Below are 25,121 nucleotides of genomic sequence, written 5' to 3'. Positions count from 1 at the left end.
AGGTAGCATCATCGACCAGCAGGGTGGCACAGACGCAGACATCAAAGTAAGGATTGGTAAGGCAAGAGCAGCCTTCTTACAGCTCAAGAACATCTGGAGCTCCAGAGAGCTGTCTTTGGCAATAAAGATTCGACTGTTCAACTCCAACGTGAAATCAGTCTTACTGTATGGAGCTGAAACCTGGAGGACAACCAAAACAACCACCAGGAAGATCCAGACCTTCATTAATAGCTGCCTCAGAAGGATTCTCCAGATCCGCTGGCCAGACACCATCAGTAACATCCACCTCTTGGAGAGGACCCATCAACTCCCAGCAGAGGAAGAAATTAGAAGGAGAAGGTGGGGCTGGATAGGACATACACTACGCAAGCAGCCAACCAACATCACCAGACAGGCACTGCAGTGGAACCCCCAAGGCAAGCGGAAAAGAGGCCGCCCAAGAAATACCTGGCGACGCGACCTTCAGGTTGATGGCAAAAAAATGGGCTATACCTGGAACCAGCTAGAGCGAATGGCCCAGGATAGAAGACTATGGAGATCTGTGGTTGGCGGCCCATACCCCGGTTGGGGTGACGGGCATGAATGAATGAAATGGGGGGAATATGTGACAGACCTGCAGACTGTGTGAGTGTCACAAGAGGCATAGTGCTTTGCAGGTTTGGGTGAGTGGAAAGGCAGAAGCAAGCCCCCCATCTAGACCAGTAGGCACCTGCTTATGGCCTTCATGGCATATCCCCACCCCATCGTCTCATTCAGTATCAAGATGTCTAATTCCACTTCTGATCACCCCCTTGTTATTTTTAAAATAAGCCCCTTTGTGCTTTCTCACCACTGCCCCACAAGCTTGGAAAAGCTCCCCCTAAATACCTGCAAAACTAAGAGTAGGGATACACTATGGTGTACAGCTATAGCGCCATAGGGTAGATAGTTCCTACATCAACAGAAAGGGTTTTTCTGTCCATGTAATTAATGCCTCAGATGCCATAGCTAGGTTGACAGAAGAATTCTTGGGCATGACATTTTTCAAAACAGCCCTCAGTGATGTAACTAGCTCGAAGTTGGAAGTGTAGACCAGGCCTAACTATTACACTCCTTCAACTTGTCCAGGCCTACAAAAATTTGACAAGTCAGGCTGCTGGTGTGCTGAGACCACTGCCCTTCACACTGCTCACCACTGTCTCCTTGTGCTCCCTCCTTGTCTTGTCTTAGAGACTGTAAACATTTTGGCAGCAGGAACTGTTTTGTTGTGTTCGGACAGCACCTAGCACTATGGTACTACAAATCATGCTGGGGTCAATACAGCTAAACTGGCTGTAGACATGCTACTCACCACAGGGCCAAGAGGCTCAGGGCGAAACCCTTGGCCATTGACTTAAGAGGCCAAGATTGTCACCCTCCAACTGTCCTGGATCTGACTCTGTAGGTGTGGGTAGGACTGGCCCCATGGAGATACTCCCTCTTGTTGAGGGAGCAACACTATATTGGAACTGGAAAAGGTACAGAAAAGGGCAACAAAAAAGTTTAATGGCATGAAACAGCTTCTCTATGAGGGGAGATTAATAAAAAATAGACTTTATGGAAGTGTTGTCTACTCCTTCTCATAACACAAGGACTTAGGGCTTACCACATGAAATAATCTGCATATTTAAAACAAAGGGAAGTGTTTTTTCACACAACACAGTCAACTTGTGAAACTCCTTGCTAGGGGTTGTTGTGAAGGCCAAAAGCATACCTAGGTTTAAAAAAAGAACGAGAAGTTCTTGGTGGATAAGGTCCATCAGTAGCTATGAGCCAGGATGGGCAGGAATGGTGTCCCTAGCCTTTGGTTGCCAGAAGCTGGGAGTGGACAACAGAGGATGGATCACTTGATTATCTCGTCTGTTCATTCTCTCCAGGGTAACCTGGCATGGGTTGCTGTCAGAAGACAGGATAGTGGGCTAGATGGACCTTTGGTTGTGGCTCTTATGTAATGCTGTCTGCTGGGGCTGGTCCCTACTGTGCACGTGCTCACTCTGCCTAGGGCAGTGGTACCACCTCGTTGTGGGGCATATTGCTAGGTCTTCCAAAACCAGCACAAAGCCCCATTTCCTGTACAACTCCCAGAGCCAGAGGGCAGCTCTGGGACAAGCAGCCCCTGGCTGGGAGGAACACAGGGCTTCCCAGCCTAGTGAGAGGAGCCTAGATTTTGCCAGCCATTGCTGCACAGCAGTGCGGAGCATGGGGAAATGAAGGCAGCGGGTTTCTTTATGTGGGCAGCATGGACAGAAGCCAGCTGTGCTTCTAGACAGGGGCTGCTGCATGTTGGGCAGTGGGGCAGAAGTGACACGTGTAGCAGCAGGGAGAAAATGTTCCACAGGCACATCACTTACTTTTGTATCTGGGTGGAGGTAACAGCCCCCCTTTCAAAGTGAGGAACAAGAGGACAATCTCACACTGGGAAATCAGTTAGCCCTGTGGCCCTGGCCAAGCTCCAGCCAGAGCAATTCACCTGTGCACCACCCAACATGCCCAACTTTGCAATTAGAATGACAATACTGTACATATCTTTGGCCCTAACCACCCCTGCACAGCTTCCCAGAGGGTACTGAATTCCCTAATTAATTAGGATCAGTAAAGAGCCAGGATTGCTGTTGCCTCAGTGAGGAAGACTAGTACAGCACATGGGTTTTTTTCCTATTCTTATTCACTCTCTCCATTTATCCATGACTTGTTGGCAATGGCTCAGACTTGTGAAAATTCCTACCCTCATCTGGAGACGGGTTCAGATTTTCCAGTTACTACTTTGCCTGCATTTTAGTAATAGCTTTACCTAGAACAGTTCTGTGAGACTTCTTACTAGTGTGTTGTCACTGTGCCTTGTTAAACAGCAGCTATTTTACACTACATAGGGCTGCATTCCTAGGAGATAAATAAATGATAACAGGGATTAGGTTATATCAGACAATTCAGACCAATGAACAAAGACACTAAGCGTCACAGGGTCTCAAAACCTCGTGACTTTTTGCGGTATTGAATTGCACTTGTCATTATAGCTTCCCTCTGTAGACTATGTTACAGCCCTGCTAAACCACAAATGATTTGTTATTTAGCCAATTTTTTTCAATTTTCACTGACTGAAGATTTAACATTCTTAAAGCTCTGCTACCACCATTTCTTGAGTAAACCTTTCATGTAGGATTAGTTGCTTAAAATTAGTTTTTGGTACAAGAAAAAAAACCTTCTGATTAAGCCAGACAGTTAAGCAGGGTCTCCCCATAAATGCACTTGCAACTGTTGCAATAACCACACAGCTGAGCTGAGAAAGGAACACCACTAGTTTGACACATCAGAGATCCAAGGTCAGAAGAAGCCACTGTGATAATCTAGTCTGACCTCCCGTAGAGCACAGGTCACAGAACCAACCCCCTCCCCCGAATAATTCCTTTTGAACTAAAGAATCATTTAAAAAAAAAAGCCAATCTTGATTTAAAAGTTGTCAGTGATGGAAAATCCTTCATGGCCCTTGGTAAACTGTTCCACTGGTTAGCAGAGGAGTGCTGTTCTCTCAGCAGCACACCCTCTGTTAGTTCACTTGTGAACCTTCCCTTTCCCCTTATCCAGTACTTGATCAGCTGGATGGGACTCAGTCCTTTGGTGTCTAACCAGCCACGTAGCCCTCTGATTGAAAAAGCTTTACAGCGATGCTGTCCTATTTAGCACTTCAGTCTCTACTCCAGAGCAGTAGAGGAGAAGCATCCAACTTTGGTATCAGCTCCTTAGTTACACTAACAAAATGAGCTGATTGTGTGGCAAAGGAAGATTATTTTCCCTTAACTCAAGTGATACAGAGTAATGCTAGGGAGGCATAAATCCCTACCCATAGCTCAAGAACTTGAGAGATTCTGGTCTTTCCAGCAGGGCTATGACACCAATTTAGGATCAGGGTCATACTCAGCTATTCCCAGTTTGTTTTGTTCAGATCAGTACTATGAAGAGATCAGATCTGCTCACTAGCAGAACTTGTAGAATCAAACTGAGAAAGCCATAATAATAAAGATGAACACTGCAAAATTACTCAAGATTCCTGTGTTCAAGCCCAGTGAAGCTCAAGCTCCAAAATAAACTGTTAATTGGGTCTCATTTTATTGTGGAATTACCTCATATCATCTGGGATCAGACCCTTATTTACACTGTTACATTCCCACAATTGTAAGCAGGGGCTCTCCTAATGTACTCTGGGAGATTCCATAGCCCCATGGGGGTTTTCTGGACCTCACCTTCAGCGACTTCCCGTCATCACAACTGCTGTTACACACAACAGCTTCCAGTCTAAAACCAAAAATAAATAAAAACACTTGGGGGGAGAAAGGCAGCTGGCTGGTAGCACCAGCAAGAAACATGAATTGCATGTGCTGACATGGGCCAGAGACCTTGTCACTGCTTATTATTACCAAGTATACATGTCAGCACAAGGGGGAATCCCGCCCATGTAGCAGTTGCAGGCATTGCCAGCCCATCACCACAGGCACCCCATGCCCTCACTTGGTGGGGGTATGCAGCACTCCACACTCCCCAAAGCTGCTCAGAGCTACTCTCTTTCAAAGGCCGTATGCTGCTTGGCTCAGTTTGCTGTTTTAAGCTTCTTGCTCGGCCCTTCCTGATGGTTCTCTGCATGTTCCCGTTTCTTTGAGACCGGGGTCGACTTGCTAGCCTTGTTCTCGCTGTTCGCCAGCTTCTCTGAAGCTATAATAGCCTCTTTCAACAGGCGCAGCTCCCGCTTCTCCTTCCGCTCCTCCATTTCCACAATCTCATCAGCAAACAGAGCCTTCAGGGGCTGGATCAGCTTAGGGATGGTCACAAAGTCCCCAAAACACACCTGAAAGGCAATTAGTTTCAGATTGACATTCACTGGGAGGGGAGATGGCAGAGGAATAGCATTTTGCTCTGTGCCTTTGTTTCCCCTTACACCCTTTGTCTCATCCATTTACACCTCAAGCTCTTTAGACCAGGGACACTCGTTATGTCTGTCTAGCACCCAGCCCAGTGGGGTCCAGATCGCAATACAGGGGCAGTGGGCGTTTCCTTTTCTATTTATCGCTGAATCCCCAGAGATGGCACTGTGTAAAAAGATCTCTTCTGAGCACAAGGCAGGGAATACATAATATAAGAGTTAATGGGCACCAATCCTTCGCCTAATACTTGTTCAGTTCAATAAGCAAGTGCAACAAGTTTGTGTTTAATAGCCTTTTGCCATGTAAAGACACACCCAGAAAGAATGCAATGAGGTGAGGGGAAGGGGAGGATGGCATTCAGTGCATGGATTATACCTAATGTAGCAATAATGCTTTGACACGCAGGGGCAGAGGACACAGTGGCCCACAGTCAGGCAACCCTCCTGGATCGCACACAGGGGAGCATATCTAGAACACCGATTTAGAGAGGGCCAATGCATACAAAGACATCTTTCTGGGAGACAACTTGACCCATTTAGATGTGGTAATTGCTATGTAAGTGCTGTGGTGGCAGCAGAAAGCACTGGAAGGGTGGGCAGGAGGGAGAGGCGCTGCTCTCTCAGAAGTCAGTGTTAGGGGCGCCTTGCTATGCTATTGGAGACCAGAGAGCTCTAATCCTCAGCCTGCAGAGGATTAGGTTAGTGCCAAGGGGAATTCAGATACTAGAAGTGTATGCCCATCAGTCTGTTAGTCCTGAAAACGCATGCACCTGACTCACACAGAGGGAGAGTTCCAGCATTGCCTGGGAGCAGCTGCTCTAACATTGCCCCACAAGGTTCCCTCTGGACAAGTGGCTTTTCAGTTCTTACTGTGCAGGTGGCACAGAAAAGCCCTCTCCTTTCACACTCATCCTCTTGGCTCTACACCAGTGGAACCAGGCAAGGCAGGCTCCTGGGCACAAAGCCGGCAGCCAGTGAATACTGTAGACATGAACTCCCCTATGTTTGCAGCAAGGCCACGAAAGGACAATAGCTGCAAAACTAGCCTTCTTCAGAAGAGCTACCTCTGGACACCTCCTCAGCTGGCAAGTTCACCCACACATATTGATTGTGGCAACTGAAGACTTCACCTCCAGCTGCTGAGCTAACAGTACACCTCTAGCAGAGATTCCCTGTACCCAAGGAAGCACTGCCAGTGGAACCCATTGTGCCCGGGAAGCTCAATGAAAGTCTCCTATTCTGGGTTCAGCAACAGATCTGCAAACAGCTCGATTTTTAGCACAGCCCAGCTCCCTTGAGAGCCTGGCTTCAAGTTCCCAACTTACCCTCATGTGATCAAACGCGATTCCAACCTTGTCAGAGAAGTCTGCACTGAAGAGCGGGATCTTGGCGTACCGCTGGCTGAAGTGATTGAGCATGATGAATTCTGCATTCATCTTCATCCCAACCCCAATCGCCTGGGACGTCGTGCTGCAAGGGGAGCGAGACTGAACGGTTAGTGGAACTCTGGTGACCACACGGAGAGGCCAGACAGCACTGCCCTCTCCATGAGGGGATCTGGAGGCAGCGTTACCAAGTGCTAATGCCCCAGCCTTTACCCAACACAGGCAAAACGTGCCAGCTGGAGCTCAAGTGCACGAGAACTTGAATTGCTCTTATTTTAATCAGCCAGTGCATGAAGACAGCTTGCTCATCAGCAGATGTGGCATACAGTGAGCGAGTCACACTTGCCCCTCCAGCAATGAGGAGGGGGCAAGCAAGGCTGTAGTGAGCTGGGTGTTCACCATTTTTTAGAAGAATTCTGGGAGCATGGGGTTTACTTGCATGCTTGTCCCTGGTGGTGCCAGCTTGTTATTCCCATCCCATGTACCAGAACCACACCCACATCCCTCCCCCTTACCCATGAGCTGTGCTTGGGTCTTCTCTGCACCCATGTAGGGCACAGTGCTCCCCTTCTTACCCCCTTTGAATTGGGCATTCACAAGGCACATACCAGTCCTGAAACACGCAGCTCAGATCGGTCCCAAAGTGAATTCAAGAGTGAGGGGGTGCCAAAATGATCCAAGTCCTCACCCCAATACCAATGAGTAACCAGCTAAGGGCCCCTTTAGCAGAGCACATTTCTCCAGCTACCCAGCTGTATAGTAACAGCTCCCTACCCTGAGGGGATGCCCCCTGTGTCCAGGTTACAGAACCAGTTAGTTCACCATCAATAAGAGGTCGAACTCTCAAACTGGGATCCTCCAGAGCCTGGAGATCTGCGTGCACCCAGGACATCCTGGGCAACAGAAACTTCTTTCATCACCAGCTCTGAGGGCTAAGCCCAGTTCTGTATCTCACTCCTAGGAAGACAACCAGTTTCCCAGAAATACCCTACCTGTGTGTCTTCTCTACTGCCTCTTCTTCCAAGCCATCCTCTAACGTTGCTTCATGGATCAGCAGTGTAGCATCTTTTCCTGCGTAAGACCGTATATTCATTCCACACTTCTGGTGGAACATACCACATTGGGCGGGGGGGAAGTGCATCAACTAGGACACGTTCTACGTTTATTAGAAAAACAACAAGGAGTCCGGTGGCACCTTAAAGACTAATGTCTTCAGATGCATCTGAAGAAGTGATGTGTTTTACCCACAAAAGCTTATGCCCAAATAAATCCATTAGTCTTTAAGGTGCCACCGGACTCCTTGTTGTTTTTGTGATTACAGACTAACACGACTCCCCTCAATACTTGACACTATGTTTATTAGGGGACAAGTGTGCTTCTCTACCCCCCAGTACTTCCAGCAGTGAACCAGAAAGAAAGGCAAAGATAACACATCCCAATCCTTGTCCCACCTGATCAGTGTAGCTAGGGTTAGTTATACTTGTAGCACACAAGTTAACATACAGAGCTGTTCTGCGCTCAGTCTCTACTCAGAGCCCAAGACTGCCTCCCTGCAGCATTTGAGATGAGACACCCCAACACTTGCAAGAGCTGATTATGGAGGATTTATCGACATCCGTTTCACTCACTAACAGGCCAACAACTGTTGGCAAAGTGATTACTGCGCGTTTTCCAACTCACCCATTCGGACCAAGGCCTCGCAGGGCATCGTGTCACCAGAATAGACGATTTTCCAGCCAGATGTGTGTTCCATCGAACAAGCAAAGGCATTTTTACAGTGCCGGACCTCGCATGTCTGGAACTGAACAGGACCACAAGTGTTATCCACAATAGGTTACCCCTCTTCTTGCTGCCTTCTCCTGGCCACGAGCCAGCTTACCTCTGCAAAGTCAAACTTCTCCAGCAGTGAGCTAATGAGAGCTTTGGCTTTAGGTCCAACGACATTTGCCCCTTCCACCAGAAACCTGGCAGGAATCATACTGCAGAAGAAAACGGGGAGACATTTAGGAAGTCAAGGCTTCACTGAAAACTGTTCATGTGAGCAGAGCAACACGTTCCATTTGAGAAACGGTGAGATTTCCCCAGGACAGATCTACTAGGTCTGTGCTGGGGCATTCACGTTTTATTTGTCCAACTTCAGATTGTTCATCCTCAAACCCTTCCAAGTCCCAGGGCAGGTGCCTTTGCCATGAGAACACCCTCCCTCCACGCCCGTTTGCACAGCTCTCCTCTCATTCTCTCTTCCCCCACCCTTCCTCCATAAGCAGGGAAGACTCATCCACCAAGTACCCTCTTCCCATCGTCAAATTAATTTCCCCTCCTGGAATCTTTGCTCCCTTGGTTCTCCCACTCTCTTGCCTGGGCTGTTGCTTCATGCCTGTTTGTTTTATCTCTGCTCAAGGTCTTGCTAGGTTGCTGGAGTGCCATGCAAGTTTTGCATCATCGCATAAATGGCTAGTACAATTCAGCAATGTCAAGCCACATCCACCCTTTTCAAACTATAAAGTATGGAAACACGCACTGGGGAGAAGTCAGAGCATCCTCCGCTGCATTAGTGGAACTGCCTGCAAAGCACCCTGGATTGAGATGTTACTGCCTGACATTCTGAGCTATTAGTGCTCTAGTCCAAGCGCAGCAGCACTAACAGCTGGAGTGCCACGTCTGAACAATACCAAAGAGATCACAGGCCTAGAAGGAGCCTATTCTGAGCAGATCTCATCAACTTCCAAAGCCATATGGTGCTGGACTGCTTCCCCCCAGTTGGGTCACATGGCCCTGTAACTCCAGACACAGTGTAACACAGAAGGAGCCTGGCTACCGAAAGGTCAAGTCTAGCTAGTGGTATGCAACTGCAAAACCTAAAGTGATCCTTTGACATAAGGCCTCGGCATTCATGCCTCCTACAAACATGCAGGAGCTTTTCCAAGTGCTCAGCATTGGGCTGACTCTGCCCCTACTGAAGCAAATGGGAGTTCAGCCATACACTTTGACAAGAGCGGGGGTAGGCCAACGTTGACAGTCTGAAAAGCCCACACAGTAGAACAGGACACTGGTTTTAATGGTCTGCCATCAGAGGCTACTGGGAACAGAACTTTCTAATGGGTGCCAGTGAAGGCAATAGGATTTCCCCCAGAGAACCTCTGCATTGATGCTTGGTAGGAGTTTATAATGATCTGAGAGTCAACAATTAACAGAGTGCCCACTGGGGCCACCTTCCCCCTCAAGGATCGCCCCGCTAAGCACATGACCTATGACAACTCAAAGAGGAGTGCAAGTTTCATGCCAAAAGCTGCTGGAGTGCATCGAAGTTCCTTTGTGCTTATGCAGTAGCCAAAAGAAAGAAACTGGGTTGTTGCCTGCAGAGTCCTGATCTGTTCCAAGGGGTATGCAGCCTGGCCAGTCTGAGCTGGGTCTGCCTGGTGGCTGATTACAGAGCCTCACATCCTAGAGAAGCTTTGTCGTTACTATGAGAGTTTGAATTGCAAGGATTTAGACTAGATTCTGCTGTGCATGCTCACAGGGAAAGCTCTCAATGCCCAGCCTTCTCAGCTTGGGTTTTGGCCAGTGGTGCTCAGAGTACTGGAGCTGCTGGAGGAATTCTGTTCCATTCTCAATGCTTTGGCCCCCGATACTGGCTTGTTACCGCCCATCATGAGGTGTTGACTTGACTAGCAACAGCGAGGGCTGCTCTTAAGCCAATCTATTTCCTTCCTGTCAGAGTTCTCAGAGCAGTTTTGGACAATGGCTCTCCCTCCAAGGAGGAATGCCCCAGAGTTCCATCAGTCCCCCTCAATGCGTATCACGCTGTGGAGGAGGGGTGCGGAAGAGAAGAGACTGGTGGCTTCGGCTTGCAGATGAGAGTCAGTGGCTGAGGCTTGGTCCTGACAAAGACCGTCATGACAACCATCACATGTGCCACCATCAGCTATGTCTTTGTCAGCTTGAGATCAGACACAGCAATGGCCTCTATCTGTGGGAGATCTAACTCCCACCACCCCCCCGAGGAACTGACAGAACACGCAGCTCACTGCTGGGAGCACACTATGCCACTTCTCCAGAACCTGCCTCTCCCAAGAGGCACTCAAAATGGAAGGCCCAGTTTTACAAGATAACCTGTCACCAGTCCTTCAAGTACCCAGTAAGCCTGCCTAGACCCTGGGGGGCTACTTTCTACCTCTTCCCTCAGGATTTAGTGGGCAGAGTTGGGTGATTATAGCTCAAGAGTACACACCTGGGAGGGTCGGACTATCATCCAGAACCAGTAACAACTAGCAGGTTAGCCCATTAAGGCAACAGGAGATTGGGCAAGTGGGATCACGGCAAGGAAGGAGGTGGGGGCTAGTCAGCGGATACTGACTGGGACTTGGCTAGTCAACTGTTAAAGCTGACAACCCCTGGGTGAGTCCTGGTTGTCTTGTTCATCATCATGCTGGCCCTGTGACATCCCCAAGTAGGGCAGAGCAGAATCCCTACAGGAATAGCAATCACCACCTGTCTGGAGCCACGAGTCAGAAGCCAGCCTGCCCACTCAGGCTCTGACACAGGATATGGCTACACTGCAGCTGGGAATTGAACACCCCATCTCGGGTAGACATACAAGCTCTAGCTTTGAATGAGCCAGCGTGCTAAAAAATAGCAGCGTGGCTGTAAGGATGAGCCACCCGACCACAAGCCGGTCCATGATCCTAGGTGTGGACATGGGTGGCTAGCCCGAGCCACTGTGACCACAATGCTATTTTTAGCGTGTTAGCTGGATCAGTGCTAGTTTGTGTTTTCACGTGGGCTGGGCAGCATGCTCCCCAACTGCAGCTTAAATGTACCCGAAGTGTCAGGGATGGGGTGCCTAGCCCAGCAACAAGAACAGCTCTCCCTTCGGCCCTGGGATCCCTGGCCTCAGGGCTGGGGAACAAACATCACCCTATGGGGCAAAGTCAGCGCTCTCCTGCCCCCAACTACTGCAGTCATTAGCAGCCACTGCTAATGCCTGGCTCCCAAGCACGTGCCCTTGGAATATAATCACCTGACCCTACACACTGAGTCCCAAGGGAAGACTAAGGAGAAACCAGCATCTCCAAGTACTCTACCAGCCTGCCACAAGGCCTGTGATTTGAAGCCGTACTCCAGCTCCACCAGTGCATGGTGCAAACCCCACCTGTGCGCTCAGGCTCCAGGGGAGGAAGGAGCAAGAAGGCAGTGTCTAAAGTGGGGTATTTGAGATCAGCCCTTTTGGCTGGTTAGTTTTTGCAGTGAGGTGACATTTCGCTGCTAAGATTCTCTGATCAGCTGAATTTAAGTGCTCATCAATTGCAGAGATCAACTGAAATACAGCAGACAGGGCCTGTACAGCATACTGCACTGCAGCACGGGTAAGGCAGTAGTTTGCCCTGGCCCGTGAATGACAAGGACACAGCGAGAGTATTTCCCACTAATTCAACTACCTGCAACTAGCCAGGGAGGCACTCACTTGACGTGACCAAGAATCTCTTGGCAGTTGTCGTGGTACTGGTGTAGCCATGACATGATCTGCGTGGGCGCTATCAGCAGCAGCGGGCTTGATGGCTGACCAAGGGACGCCTGAAAGAGCAGAACAGGCAAGGAAGAGTCAGTACCGGAGAAATTGCTTCAGAAATAGACTGAGTCCTGCCTTGTGTCAAGGGAGAGGCAGGTGTTGCTCCATTGATGTCAGTGGAACCACATCCACTGGCACCCGTGGTGAACTTGGCCCCAAGGTTTAAATGGCAGTGAAGTAGCTGAGGTACTTACGAATGCGCGCTGTCTCTCCAGCAGAATGTTCAACAAGCCCTAGAAGAGAGAATATGGTGTCAGTTACTGTGTAATAAACCCACATCAGTGAAGCAGGGCAGCACTAACAGAGCTGATTTCACAGCCATTCCATCAGCTCAGTGAAGTGTGGGGCACCTCTTGAGGGACAAACCAGAGAAGATAACACAAACTGGACCACTGCTCCTAGGCCTCCCCACCGATGCTGCCTCTGCCCAGATGGCTTTTGCCTTCCAGAGCAGTGAGAGAAGACAATCCTGTAGCCCAAACCCTTGTAAATCTGTGTCCTAAAACCTCACGTCTGAAAGCTGCAACCCTTATAAAAACTGGGGGGGAGGGGGGGGAAGAGAAACACTGCAGCTGAGGCAACGTCAGCCAGGAAGGAGAAAACCCTAATCTCCTTTCTGAGTTCTGTGCCATGGCTGCATTTGCAAGTAGCAGAGAACGCTCAGATCCAACACCCGCTGGTTCAGAAGAGCTAGTGACTAACCACTAAAGACCTTACCCAGATTCTGCCAAGGATGCAGCTGCCCCTTTCCCCACAACCCTTGGAGAAGGAAGCCCTTCTGTAAAGTGCAAGCCATCGGGGCACGAAACGCAGCCTGCCTGGATCAAGCCACCATGAAGCAGGGAGCCTGCTTGTTTGCTGAAGCTTCTTGTGAAAGCACATTCCAAGTGGTGAGGAGTGCTGAATTTATACCCCTGGGAGCTCAAGAACCCCCCAGAAACAGGTACTGTAAAAATCCAAGTTTATTCACCCAGCCCCAGCAACATGCCTGAACCCAGGCTTGCAGGGACCAGTACTAGGAAGAGATAGGATTAGTAGCAGAACATAATTCAGCAAGGCTTGGGGATTCCACAGTTATTCCAATATTAATTTCAGGAACATCTAAAAACAAGGGCAACAGAATTGCATGGAGCAGAGCAGGGCGGGACATTTGATGGAGACACTGGAATGGTTAAAGAGCCAAGCAGGAGTGAAACATTCACAGGAGAGAATGAGTAGCACACAACAGAACTTTCTGTGACAAGAGCCACCACTGAAGAGGATACAGCCCACACCCAGCTGGGAACTTGCCTCCTCTAACCCACCCTCCCACCCCGCAATACTCACTGTGTGATGATCGGCATGGATGTGAGACACAAACACGGCTGCTGTGTTGCACAGGATTTTGTCCACCTGGTCCCCGTAGTGGCGACAGAGCTGGCCAAATGTTCCCTCCCCACAGTCCAGGAGCAGCGACTGGGTAGAGCTGGCGAGAGGAAAGAGCGAGTGTATTGCTGGCAGAATGGATAAATGAATGCTGCCCAGCACGCCAGCTCAGGGTGTGATCTGGAAAGGCAGCAAACGGCACGTCTGCCACTAGTGCTGTCTCTCCATAGACAGGACCTGGAGGGGCTAACTCTGAAAGTTCAGTCTCCATAGCGGCTTCAGCTCTTGTTCTCTGACCTGATGCAGACAGGAATGGGGACACCTGATGTCCAGCAGAGTGGTGGTCTGAGGGCAGTCACAAGACCACCTTGCCCACCTACAATGAGAATCTTGAGTATGTTTGAACTAGTGACCAAGGTTCAACATTCCCAGGCCCATTCCCAATCCCTTCAGCATCTGCAGGGTTAATAGGCCCATGATCTCCAAGTGAGGCACACATTCAGTATGCTGGCACATCTGTATAGCCATCCACATGACAAACCACTTCCCTCCCCTGGCGATTCCACACGTACTGGAAGGGAAAAGTACAGAGTGCCAGCATTTACCTGCTATTTATCAGGGTGGAGCTGACATTCCGGATTTTCATTGGAATTGCAGAGCCTGTTCCTAGGAAAACGATTTCTGGGTAATGCTCAGTTTTACCTAGAGAAAATATACAACATGCTTTGCATTAATACTGGCAAGAGCCCACTGCATTGTGGTATGATCAGCTCCCAGACAGGTTAGAAGTTCAATATCGAAGCATAAGATCTCCAGATCCCGCCTCAGGCTAGTCAGCTCGTCCAACTGGGTCTTGACCCCTAGCCTCCAAGCTAATGGAGTGGGGATGGGGGAAAAGGGACAAAAATCTTCTAAAATGATACCAGGACACCTTGCTGCATGTCCGCCCAGAATGGAGGCAGGCGAGTCAGGACTGGGCTTGGTAGTGACCGACATACACTGCCATTCAATGAGAAGGGACATGGGCCTCATGGCAAGATTGCGGACAGGCTGTGCTGGCTTTTCCTGCAGTCATGATTTAGATGTTGATTCACTGCCCGTGTCACACAGTGGCATCAGTGCATAGCCAGATGACCAGAGCTGGGTTCCAGAGGGAGCCAGCTGTGGATTAGATGCTGTTCTTCGCATACTCCACCATATGGACAGCATGTTAGAGGAACAATGACTGTTTGGGATCACAATTTTAAAAACCCAAAGCAACCAGCGATAAGCAGAGCACTGCAGTAGAATGCAATCCTGGGGGTTTGCTGGCAATTAAACTCTCCCCTTGCAGTGCTGGAGCCTCAAACCCAGCACCCTCAAGAGCTAAGAATGCAAACTGGCTTGTGCCATGTTGAATGACAAAGACCAAGTGGGAATGAGCCCATCCCATGCTCTGCTGGGCACTCACAGCGACCCTAACAATATGCTGAGTTCATTAGCTTGCAGAGCGATGGGAATATTTCGCCTGGACAGTGTCCCCTTAGAACGCAAGTCCCCAGTTTGTTTCTATCCAACAACTCAACCCACCTCCCTGGTCAAGCCAGATTTATCTGCTACTTCAATCAGAGGGCCCTGCACACTCTCCTCACCTGACCTGACTGGCCCAGCCTGCAGGCTCTCTCTGCACTCCTTCACACGGTCCTGGAAGCCAGGGAGCTCCAGGGCTTCAGCCACAAATTCACTGGAATTGCAGACAGCAACCATATCCCTGAAAGGATCCACAGGCCACAGATCAGGATGTGGCTGGGGAGGGAGGGGGCAGCTGAAGAGCGTTTAATTTATGGGGCAAAGTGTCAAATTACTGCATAGATACTAGCCTAGTATGAAAGTTTCCTTAACAGTCCCCAGATGTGCCTGCTTTAAAACTACCATCCACCAGAGGGCAGTAAAACGCCACATACCCACGATTGCCAGCAGACTGCAGGAGGCACATGGGCTCATGGAAACGGGTAACTCCAGCAAGAGGGAATCATTGCATGACCTCAGGATTTAAGTCAGTGGTCCCCAACATTTTTCATCTGGTGGACACCAGACGAAAGACTGTGGCAGCGGTCGAGCATCTGCCGAAATGCCACCTCTGGATGACGCTGCTTGTCAGCAGCAAGTGGCATCATCCAGAGGCGTTGCCGCCGAATTTCGGCGGATGCTCATCTGCTGGCCAGTATGCGGGCGCATTTAGATGAGGACCCCTGATTTAAGGGCTACATAGTGCACTGGGTCCCAGCAAGTCCTGCACAGCTCAGGGGCAGTGTACGGTACCATGTACCAAAAACTTCACTCACCCATACTACTATCAGAGCCAATCTTCTTGCATGTACAGGAATATCCTGAGAAGGCTTCAGGACCATCATCACACGCAAGTAGAGTGAAGCCTTAATGTTTAAACACAATCCATTCCCCTTCCTCACAACTGAATTTGAGACTTCCCTCTTCCTCTGAAGCCATCAGCCACAGCTGGAGACAGAACACTGGACAGGGAGGACCAGTGGTACAGAGACCTTTCTTAGATGGCTGGCGGGTGGGCCTTGCTCACTCAGGGTCGCAACAATGTGGGGTTTGGAAGGAATTCTGTCCCCCCTTCCCCATCAAACTAGCAGGTACAACAGCGTGTTCTGTTTTCACTTCTGCAGCATGGGGCCTCTCTCACCTGCTGGAATCATCTGGGCATGTCTCCCAGAATCAGTTCCCTGCCATTGCAGGGGTCTTGGGCACTGGTATCCCCTAGGTCTCTCCTGTTCTTGGCCTGGGGCACACCACCATTTAGTATCCGGAGGACAAATGTTTTAGTCTAACACATGGGATGTGATACAGGGGTAACAGAGTGTAATGTTATGGCCTGTGATATACAGGTTGGACTAGATCAGTGGTTCTCAACCAGGGGTATGCATATCCCCAAGGGCACACAGAGGTCTTCCGGGGGTACAATCAACTCATCTAGGTATTTGCCTAGTTTTACAACAGGCTACATAAAAAGCACTAGCTAAGCAGTACAAACTAACATTTCATACAGACAATGGGCTTGTTTATCCTGCTCTATACACTGAAATGTAAGTGAGATTTCTATTCCAGTTGGCTTATTTTATAATTATATGGTAAAAATGAGAAAGTCAGCAACTTTTCAGTCAGTGTGCTCTGACATTTCTGTATTATGTCATGTCTGATTTTGTAAGTAAGTCGTTTTTAAAGTGAGGTGAGCCATGGGCTATGCAAGACAAATCAGACTTGTGAAAGAGGTACAGTAGTCTGGAAACATTGAGAACCATGAGATTAGATCTAATGATTCCTTCTTGCCTTAAAACAATGAAATCTCTGACAGAAGACATACATTTAGGCATCCACTTGTACATTACACCTACAGGTCCAGTCAAACGTAGAGTCTAAGTGCTCTGGAGCACAGTCTTAGTAGAGATTTGTGCAACATTCAACAAAACGGGGCCTTGGATTTCTTTGGCGACCACACAATGCAACCCCCCTCCACATCCCAACACACGCACACACCCCTAGCTGTTAAAAAAAAGTTTCTCCAGCGGTCTGATCCTGCACAAACTGGCCCAGAATCAGAGTGCAAAGGTGACTTCAAGCCACCTTTGCTGCATTACCATCATTTAGATGCTGAATGCTCCTTGATTTCAGCTCATCATCTGATCCTCTAAAATGACTTCTGCTCCCATGCAGGTGCCCCCCCAAGGCAGGAGGCCAGATCTCTCTTCAGTTTATATATAACTGAGAGTACCAACCTCTGCCACTGCGGTTTGGGTCTCAGCTGATATTTCAGGAGGCATTCTCCCCGCACAACAGGAACGCTGAAAGTGGCCTCTTCTTCCTGGAGAGGAGGACAGAAGGAGCAACATGGAAACGTGCACGAGCTCACCTCTGCAGACATCTGCAGCCAGGCGTAGCCTCTTACCCGACTCTGGTAGCTGGTTAGCAGTGGGAAGATTTCTGAGTGAATAAGGTTCAGCTGAGTTTGGATCTTGTGGCTGCGGAGACAGTGCACAGTGTTTGCATTTTCATTAAGTATCAGATGTTCAGTTGTGGGTCCAAACCTGGAGAAAGACAGAAGGAATAGTAAGATACGTGTCCAGAAACCAGACTACTTCAGCTCCAACCCACTGCCGGGCACCTGATGCCGTTCACTAACCACTGCTCTCTGAACTGACACAAGCCCTGACCCACAGCTGTTATAGACTCAGACTTTAAGGTCAGAAGGGACCATTATGATCATCTAGTTTGACCTCCTGCACAATGCAGGCCACAGAATCTCACCCACCCACTCCTGTAACAAACCCCTAACCTATGTCTGAGTTATTAAAATATTCAAGTTGTGGTTTAAAGACCTCAAGGTGCCGTGAATCCTCTAGCAAGTGACCCGTTCCCCACACTGCAGAGGAAGGTGAAAAATCTCCAGGGCCTCTGCCAATCTTCCCTGGAGGAAAATTCCTTCCCGATCCGAAATATGGCAATTAGCTAAACCCTGAGCAAGTGGACAAGACTCACCAGCCAGCACCCAGGAAAGAATTCTCTGTAGTAACTCAGATCCTACCCCATCTAACATCCCATCACAGACCATTGGGCATATTTACCTGCTAATAATCAAAGACCAATTAATTGCCAAAATTAGGCTATCCCATCATACCATCCCCTCCATAAACTTATCAAGCTTAGTCTTGAAGCCAGATATGTCTTTTGCCCCCACTACTCCCCTTGGAAGGCTGTGCCAGAACTTCACTCCTCTAATGGTTAGAAACCTTCATTTAATTTCAAGTCTAAACTTCCTAGTGCCCAGTTTATATCCATTTGTTCTTGTGTCCACATTGGTACTAAGCTTAAATAATGCCTCTCCCTCCCTGATATTTATCCCTCTGATCTATTTATAAAGAGCAATCATCTCCCCCCTCAGTCTTCTTTTGGTTAGGCTAAAAGTCCAGGGGGTTGGACTAGACCTCCTGAGGTCCCTTCCAACCCTGAGATTCTATGATAAACAAACCAAGCTCTTTGAGTCTCTTTTCATAAGACAGGTTTTCCATTCCTCGGATCATCCTAGTAGCCCTTCGCTGTACCTGTTCCAGTCTGGGATCACTGAGTTTGTGGGTTATGCTTCCTTCAAGGTTATTTTAAGTCAACGTAATTAAATAAAAGCCATGTACCTTTCCAGCCACTGTTTGTACCGGCTGTCTCGAAGCACTGACTCTGGGGCCATGTGAATAACCAAGGCTACGTGACCCTCAGCCTTCCCTTCTTGGTACCTAGAATAGACATTTAAGATCAAAGATTACAACAAGCTTGGCTCCTATTACACAGAGATCTCACCTAAGATGACAAGGCTGCTCTCCAGAATCTATTTACTACCAAGGACACAATAGAGCATAGATGATTTCCTCCAGGAAGGAAGTCTAGCAGAATGGTTAAAGCTCAGATCTGAGAGTCAAGGAGTTCTGGGTTCTACTCCACACTCGCCAAGATCCACAGTGGCCTTGGGCCTCTGATCCCACTGCCTCCATCTATACAAGGGGGACAATTCCTCACAAGCAAGAGGGAGACTAAGGACAGGGTAGGCCCATTACTCAGTGAGCAGTTTTAGCCCCCACCACCACCACCGCTCCTGGCTTGGGTGGGGGAGTTTTGCCAGCTTTAGCCTCACATGCCGCTCCTGGCTGGGGTGGGGGGCACAGCGGCCATATGCCAGCTTCAGCCCCGTGCGCTGCTGCCAGCTTCAGCCCTGGGGCTTGGGGCACCCCGGTTGAGAACTGCTGGTCTAGATAATACTTAGCCCTGCCATGAGTGCAGGGGACTAGACAAGATGACCTCTCGAGGTCTCTTCCAGTCCTACAATTCTATGATTCCATCTCTGCGAGGTAGGTGTGATATTAAGAACAGCCATTGTCCATTCAATTGCAGCGGGGGGAGGGTGCAGAAACTAAGTAATTTGCATTTTGGCAGATAACTCCAGTGGGGAAAGCAGCAGCAGGACACTTCCTGCAAGACAGACTCCACATTGCCTACCCCTCAGCTAGAAACTGACTTATCTGGAGATATCTTCAAAGATTCAATGGACTACAGAAGAGAAGGGTACAGAATCCCAAATTATCAGCCTAGAACAAAGGTACCAGGGTGCCTTTTGACTTTGGAGGATAGATCCTAAGCCAAGAGCTTGGTCAGTGATACTGATGGAAACGTGCTGAAGGGGTTTTACCTTGAACCCAGTCTAGTCTGGGAGATTTTAGTGTCCAGAAAATGTTTCTCTCTCTCGTGTAACCATTTCGGACTTTAATCCTTATGCTCATTTCAAATCTCTCTGGAATTCAATGAACTTAAGTTAAACCAATCCAGTGCTGTGTTTGAACTGAACTGTTTGGAAACTCCAGTTACAGCAACAAACTGCTAGATATTGACTCTTTAAAGGAGCAACAAACCTTAACCTCCCTCTGATTGTTCCAGGACAGGGCTGAACATTTCAGAACACTTTTTGCAGAAATGTGGGGCTGGGGAGAGTGTGAAGTCACCTTACCAGTTATTAACCAAGGCTGGTGGAGACCAGCAGAAGTCTGATGTTGCTGGTAGGCTCCTGGATCCCAAGTGTTGGGCCAGGCCTGCTCAGTACATAGACCAAGTGCATGCTTGTTGCTGACTGTGGGCATCCCAGACAGAACTACAGTAGCAAAGCATTAAGGCGCTTAAGAGTTACGGGGTAAGAGATAACTCTTCACACATTCTGGGGTGAGATCCAGACTGAACAGTGAGTAAGCTCATCATATGCAAAGACCTTTGAAGTCTCAGCTACTTATATGCAAGAACCCACTAAAAGATGCATATCATGCAGTCCAGTCACGTGACTATTTAAAACAAAGATAGTAAGTTACTATATTTCATGAGGTTGCTGCTAAGTGCATCAGAGAGAAATACCTTCACCTCCCCCCACCCCTCCCCGAAAGTCCATTCTCCCAAGTAAGATGGGCCTTGCAAGGTGTCCTGAAGGTAACAAATCCAGGCTACTCCAAGCCCTGGGGACGCGAGTTCTGGAGTCAAGTGCCCTGCACAGAGCACACCCCGTCACAGCCCTGCCTCTCATACTCCAGCTTCTGTGGATCCTTTTTTGGTGGCTCTCTCTCTCTGTGCACTATCTGCAGGTTTCCTTAACCAGGCCATTCAGGATGACTTTGCTGTCTGTGGCTCTGGCATTAGCCCACGAAGCATATCAGAGTCCATTTGTAACCAGGCTAACAGGAGATTTTCATAAAGTGCTCAAGCCTTAGACCCCTCCCCCACCAACCCTGTATTCTAGGGAGCACCCTTCCCTCCATCCACCCCCACTATACCTGCAGAATGTGTCATTTTCACAGACAGCATCCACAAAGCCTTCATGAGGACATTCCACTACAATGAACACAGAGCCTGGATCAGGAGGGGTACAGACCTCTTCGGGCAGGATCTGCAATGAAGCACACAAGGGTTACACCCTGGTCGGTCCATGGCACATGTTCTCCGAACATGCTCGAGTACGCGGCTCCCTTTTGGCAACATAACCAACAGCACATGCTGCCCAATCACCAGGCTCACTTCATTGCTCTTCCACAGCCAGCTGGCAACCTCACAGAACTTGCTCGCTCATCAACTGGGTGCCAGGGTGCTCTGCTCAATGGTCAGCGAGTCCAAGGATTCATGCTCCAGTTACCAGTCTGGCACTGGAGCCATTCATATTCTCCCCCCCCCCCAATGTTGCTGGGTCACACAGCCTAATGGATCCTGGCAATGGCCTCAACAAAGCAAGAAGCATCTCAGCTGCAGCTGAGGAAAGTTCAGCTACTTTCTCTCTCATGCTCCCATGAGCTCCTTTGGGGAGCAGGTCCAGTTGTCCCTCACTCGTGTCACCTGGGGGGCAGTGATTTTATTTATGGATCCACTAGAAACACCCATGGTTAGGGTCTCTCCCTCTTACAAGGCACTAGCCTTGGAGATTAAAGTCTTTATCTGGCCCCCAACATCAGAGCCTTTTAACCGCCTGCAGGGGGTGTGACAGGATAATGAACGAGCGTAATCAGTGAGTGGGGACTCCTGCTTACAGTGGGTCAGGTGTGGGCACTCCTCTGGATCTGAAAGCATAAGCGCCTCTACTGCCTGAGCTAACGGACCAGCTGTGTTAGCTCACAGGCTGTCACAGACTCAAATCACTATAACTGAGCCAGCCACTGAAGCGGAGAAACAAAACACCCCATTTTTGGCATGGGATACACAGTCATTTCCGTGTGTCTCACCAACCCTTCTCCTGTGATGGCAGATACTGAACGGATCCCATCTGCAGTGACAGGCACCCTGGGACAACCCGTTACAGAAGGAATGAGGCTGGGAAAGCTTGAAATTGAAACAAGCTGCCAAGGAATGTTATGGAATCCAAGGAAACATGCAAGGCTGGTACCTGCCACTAAGAGGCATGGTTCAGGGACAGCTCACTCAATCCTACCACGCAACAGGAGCAATGAGAGGACTAGACTGGTTACAGCTGCAGTCCCTTCTGACCCAAGAGAGGGGATGATTGTGATTGGCAGAGGGGTAATAATAATTGGAGATATACCTATCTCCTAGAACTGGAAGGGACCTTGAAAGGTCATTGAGTACAGCCCCCTGCTTTCACTAGCAGGACCAATTTTTGCCCCAGATCCCTAGGTGGCCCCCTCAAGGATTGAACTCACAACCCTGGGTTTAGCAGGCCAATGCTCAAACCAGTGAGCTATCCCTCCCCCCCAGCAGCATTTAGTTATTACAATGTTCTGAGTGAGATGGGTCCCATGAGGAGCACCGGTTACAAACCCAGCGTGCAGCATGGCTGGGATAGCCTAGAGTGCAGTCATACCTCTCTGCCTTCGAACGTGACACTCTTCCCATCTTTGAGAGCCGCAATGATGGGGCCAATGGCTGCCGTACCACTAAGGATGAGAACACAAAGACAGCGTTAGATTGACAGCATCCGTACAACAGGATCCTCCCACCTCCCAAGCACACAGGCAGGGCTCTCGTACTTACACTGGCAGGCCCAGCTCCTTCGCTTTGGCCACCAAGAAGTTTCCCTTCTTTGGATGAAGCTGAAAATAATTTAAAAGAAAGATGTTTTTCCTCAAAGTTCCCATGTAACAAGTCACCAACTCTTTACAATATTTAAACATGGATGGAAGGGGGGGGGAGCAAAAATGAGGTTCATGCCCTTACTGGCTCTGAAATGAGCCATGAAGAGGGACTGCAGGAGATTTTCCTCAGGAATTTTTTTTAAGTCTCAGGCACATCAAGTCCTCTGTCCTGCTTCAGTGGCTGATCTGCCCAGAGGTATGGATCTGGAGCTCCAACCTGTAGAGGTGGAGAGTCTAAGGTTTTCTTTTGAGAGTTCAGCAGCTGACTTACAGAAGTGTTACAAAAATAAAGCACTACCTAAAGTATTTTAAACAGCTACTAAAAGTCTTTCTACTCTCCATGAGCTTTTATACGTCCAGTCTCATAACCCTGCTAGCTCTTCAGTCGCCCATAGAGTCTTCTAGGAGGAGCAGGGTAGGCAAGATCTGAATTTGTAGAGTAATAGACAAGCAGAAATAAAAATCTTTCTAGCCTTCATGAAGCAGCAAATTAAAAAAGCTTTTGTCGGTCAATTCTAAGTGTGAAGCACCAGACAGCATTCTAACCCGCCCAATGCTCAATCGCTAGATTTGAGTGCAGTGTTACTGGATACAAAGGTTGGCATAGAATAAATGTCCAAAAAACCCTACCCCGCTAGTTGGTGGTATTTGTAATTAAACTGGTCTAGATAAAAGAAGGCAGGGGCTCCTCCTATTCCATATGACATTTCTTACTTTACAGATGAAAGCCACCACCAGGGTTGGGTCTCTGCTGCCAACTCTTCTGTTGCCATCTTTAAAGAAAAAAAAAGTTACACAGGATGATGTAGTTTCAGCATCTTTTTCCTTACAGCAAAAGGTGCCAACTTCCTGCAGTGTCCCAGAAAAACTAGGATTTAATCAGGAGTATTTTTAGTAAAACTCATGGACAATAAACAAAAAGTCACATCCTGTGACCTGTCCATGACCTTTACTATAAATACCGACTAAATCTTAGCTGCCCAGGGCCACCCGAGCAGCGGCTGACTGTGGGACTGCTTGAGCCCCACACTGGCCGCTGCAGAAACCATAGAAGTTGTGGAAAGCCATGGAATCCGTGACTTCTCCAACCTCCGTGACAGATATGCAGCCTTAGCCATAAGTGGCCATTATGATCATTTAAGTCTAACCTGTTGTCTAGAATTCCAACCCAGGGATTCCTCCATCAAACCCAAAACATCTGAAAGACACCCAGTCTTGATTTCACAACTTGCGGGGTCAGAGAATCTACCTGGTACCAAGGTAAGTTGTTCCAATGGTTAATAACCATAAATGTTTTAAAAAACCTGTCTCATTTCTAGTTTGAATTAATCTAGCTTCAGCATCCAACCACTGGATCTTCTTTTGCCTCACGTTCTCCATCTGCTCAAATTACCCCTAAGCAATATTTTAGCAAAGAGGGCCTGCACTTTCTTATCTACACCAAGAATATCTATGTAGGGGAGAAATTATACCAACATTTTAGAGTTTTTGTTCCAATTATACTAAGAAAATACAAGTTCATGCACCTGTTTTCTTCGGGGCTTCTCTATTCTTGTCGCCTTCTGGACACTGCTGCGCAGCGGTGGGAGATCCAGGCTCTGGGACACATTTGGGGCTGACTCCACCATGGACTGACCTTTCAGGACTCTGATGCAGCCTGTACTCACTGGCTAAATGCCTTCCTGTTCCAAACCCAAGGGAAAAAACAGGCTTGCTCAGGAGGCAGGAATGAGAAAACACAAATGGAGCCTTACCCAAAGTTTCTTCAAAAATGCCCCGAGCGGTTTAAAAAGGGACAAGAGAGCCCGCGTCCTTGTTTCTCCATACTGCACTTCACTCATTTCAAGAGCTCTCCTCAGCAGATTCTCCAAAAGCAACAAAATCTTATCAAACTCAAGCATGTGCTCTGAGAACAGCTGCTCGTATGAGTGTACCTAGTAACATGGAAAGCCAGTTAGGGAAGTACAAGTCACAGTAACTTCCCATTTCTCTTCCATGGACTATCACCTGACAGAAAATACCAGAGTTCTTAGAGGAGACAACATCCTTTTACCTTAAGGTCTGGCACGGGCTCAGGTTTCTTTGAAAGCTATTTTCTCACCACAGGAGAGGTAACCTAACACAACCCTATAGTTACTATGTCTCAGGTTTACAAACAACAACCAGATACCATAACCAGTTCAAGGAAGCCCTTACTGCAACAAGTAACCCTGCTCCTCCCTCTCCAACTGCAGCTCCAGAAAGCTTCCTACCATTCCAATCAGATGTCTGTACTCACCCACAAGAGGTACCTGATAGACGGTCATCGTCTCATCCTTATACTCGGACTCTGTATGGGGCCGCACAGCTAGCGACAAGATAGTTAAAACATTAGACATCAGCATGGCTATTAACCCCTCCAAAACAAGTAAACAAGTATTAACCAGTTACTACAAACAGATGCCTCAGACTCCAGGATTGTTGACAAAGCAGCCTGGAAATTAGAGACACGTTTTAACAAGCATTCAGGAGCATGCATCTCACAGGAGATGCTCATCAGGCAGTTTCCTCAAGCCAGATGCTGAAATTCTCCACTACTACAAAGACAAATATATATGACTTCAAGAGAAAGCAATTATACTCACAACTGCTCTAAGCAGCAGAGATTAAAACAATTCATCACTGCACATCTCTGAACAGGCCAGGGTTTCTGTGGCCTCTGTTCTTTTTAC

At 48.5% G+C, this 25,121-nt stretch overlaps 1 protein-coding gene across 2 annotated transcripts in view; it reads right to left on the bottom strand.

The window, feature by feature from the left end:
* Positions 1-4,100: 4,100 nt before the first annotated feature.
* Positions 4,101-25,121, bottom strand: part of ELAC2 (elaC ribonuclease Z 2) — a 28,333-nt gene continuing 7,312 nt past the window's right edge. For both annotated transcript variants that reach the window (XM_044983481.1, XM_044983480.1), the window contains exons 6-24: positions 24,689-24,757; positions 23,937-24,092; positions 23,125-23,183; positions 22,310-22,368; positions 22,140-22,212; positions 20,608-20,720; positions 18,439-18,537; positions 17,199-17,337; positions 17,029-17,114; positions 14,881-14,999; positions 13,855-13,951; positions 13,211-13,349; positions 12,079-12,117; positions 11,780-11,889; positions 8,195-8,294; positions 7,996-8,116; positions 7,308-7,386; positions 6,256-6,400; positions 4,101-4,855 (exon numbers count right to left, since the gene is read on the bottom strand). In XM_044983481.1, the coding sequence (XP_044839416.1) occupies positions 4,601-4,855; positions 6,256-6,400; positions 7,308-7,386; positions 7,996-8,116; positions 8,195-8,294; positions 11,780-11,889; positions 12,079-12,117; positions 13,211-13,349; positions 13,855-13,951; positions 14,881-14,999; positions 17,029-17,114; positions 17,199-17,337; positions 18,439-18,537; positions 20,608-20,720; positions 22,140-22,212; positions 22,310-22,368; positions 23,125-23,183; positions 23,937-24,092; positions 24,689-24,757 (2,057 nt within the window). In that variant the 3' untranslated portion in view covers positions 4,101-4,600. The remainder of the gene's footprint in view (positions 4,856-6,255; positions 6,401-7,307; positions 7,387-7,995; positions 8,117-8,194; positions 8,295-11,779; positions 11,890-12,078; positions 12,118-13,210; positions 13,350-13,854; positions 13,952-14,880; positions 15,000-17,028; positions 17,115-17,198; positions 17,338-18,438; positions 18,538-20,607; positions 20,721-22,139; positions 22,213-22,309; positions 22,369-23,124; positions 23,184-23,936; positions 24,093-24,688; positions 24,758-25,121) is intronic.

Source organism: Mauremys mutica, chromosome 12 (assembly GCF_020497125.1).
Source record: "Mauremys mutica isolate MM-2020 ecotype Southern chromosome 12, ASM2049712v1, whole genome shotgun sequence".
Taxonomy (NCBI): Eukaryota; Metazoa; Chordata; order Testudines; family Geoemydidae; genus Mauremys; species Mauremys mutica.
The sequence above is the reverse complement of the archived record's forward strand: the minus strand, read 5'-3'. Positions and strand labels throughout refer to the sequence as shown.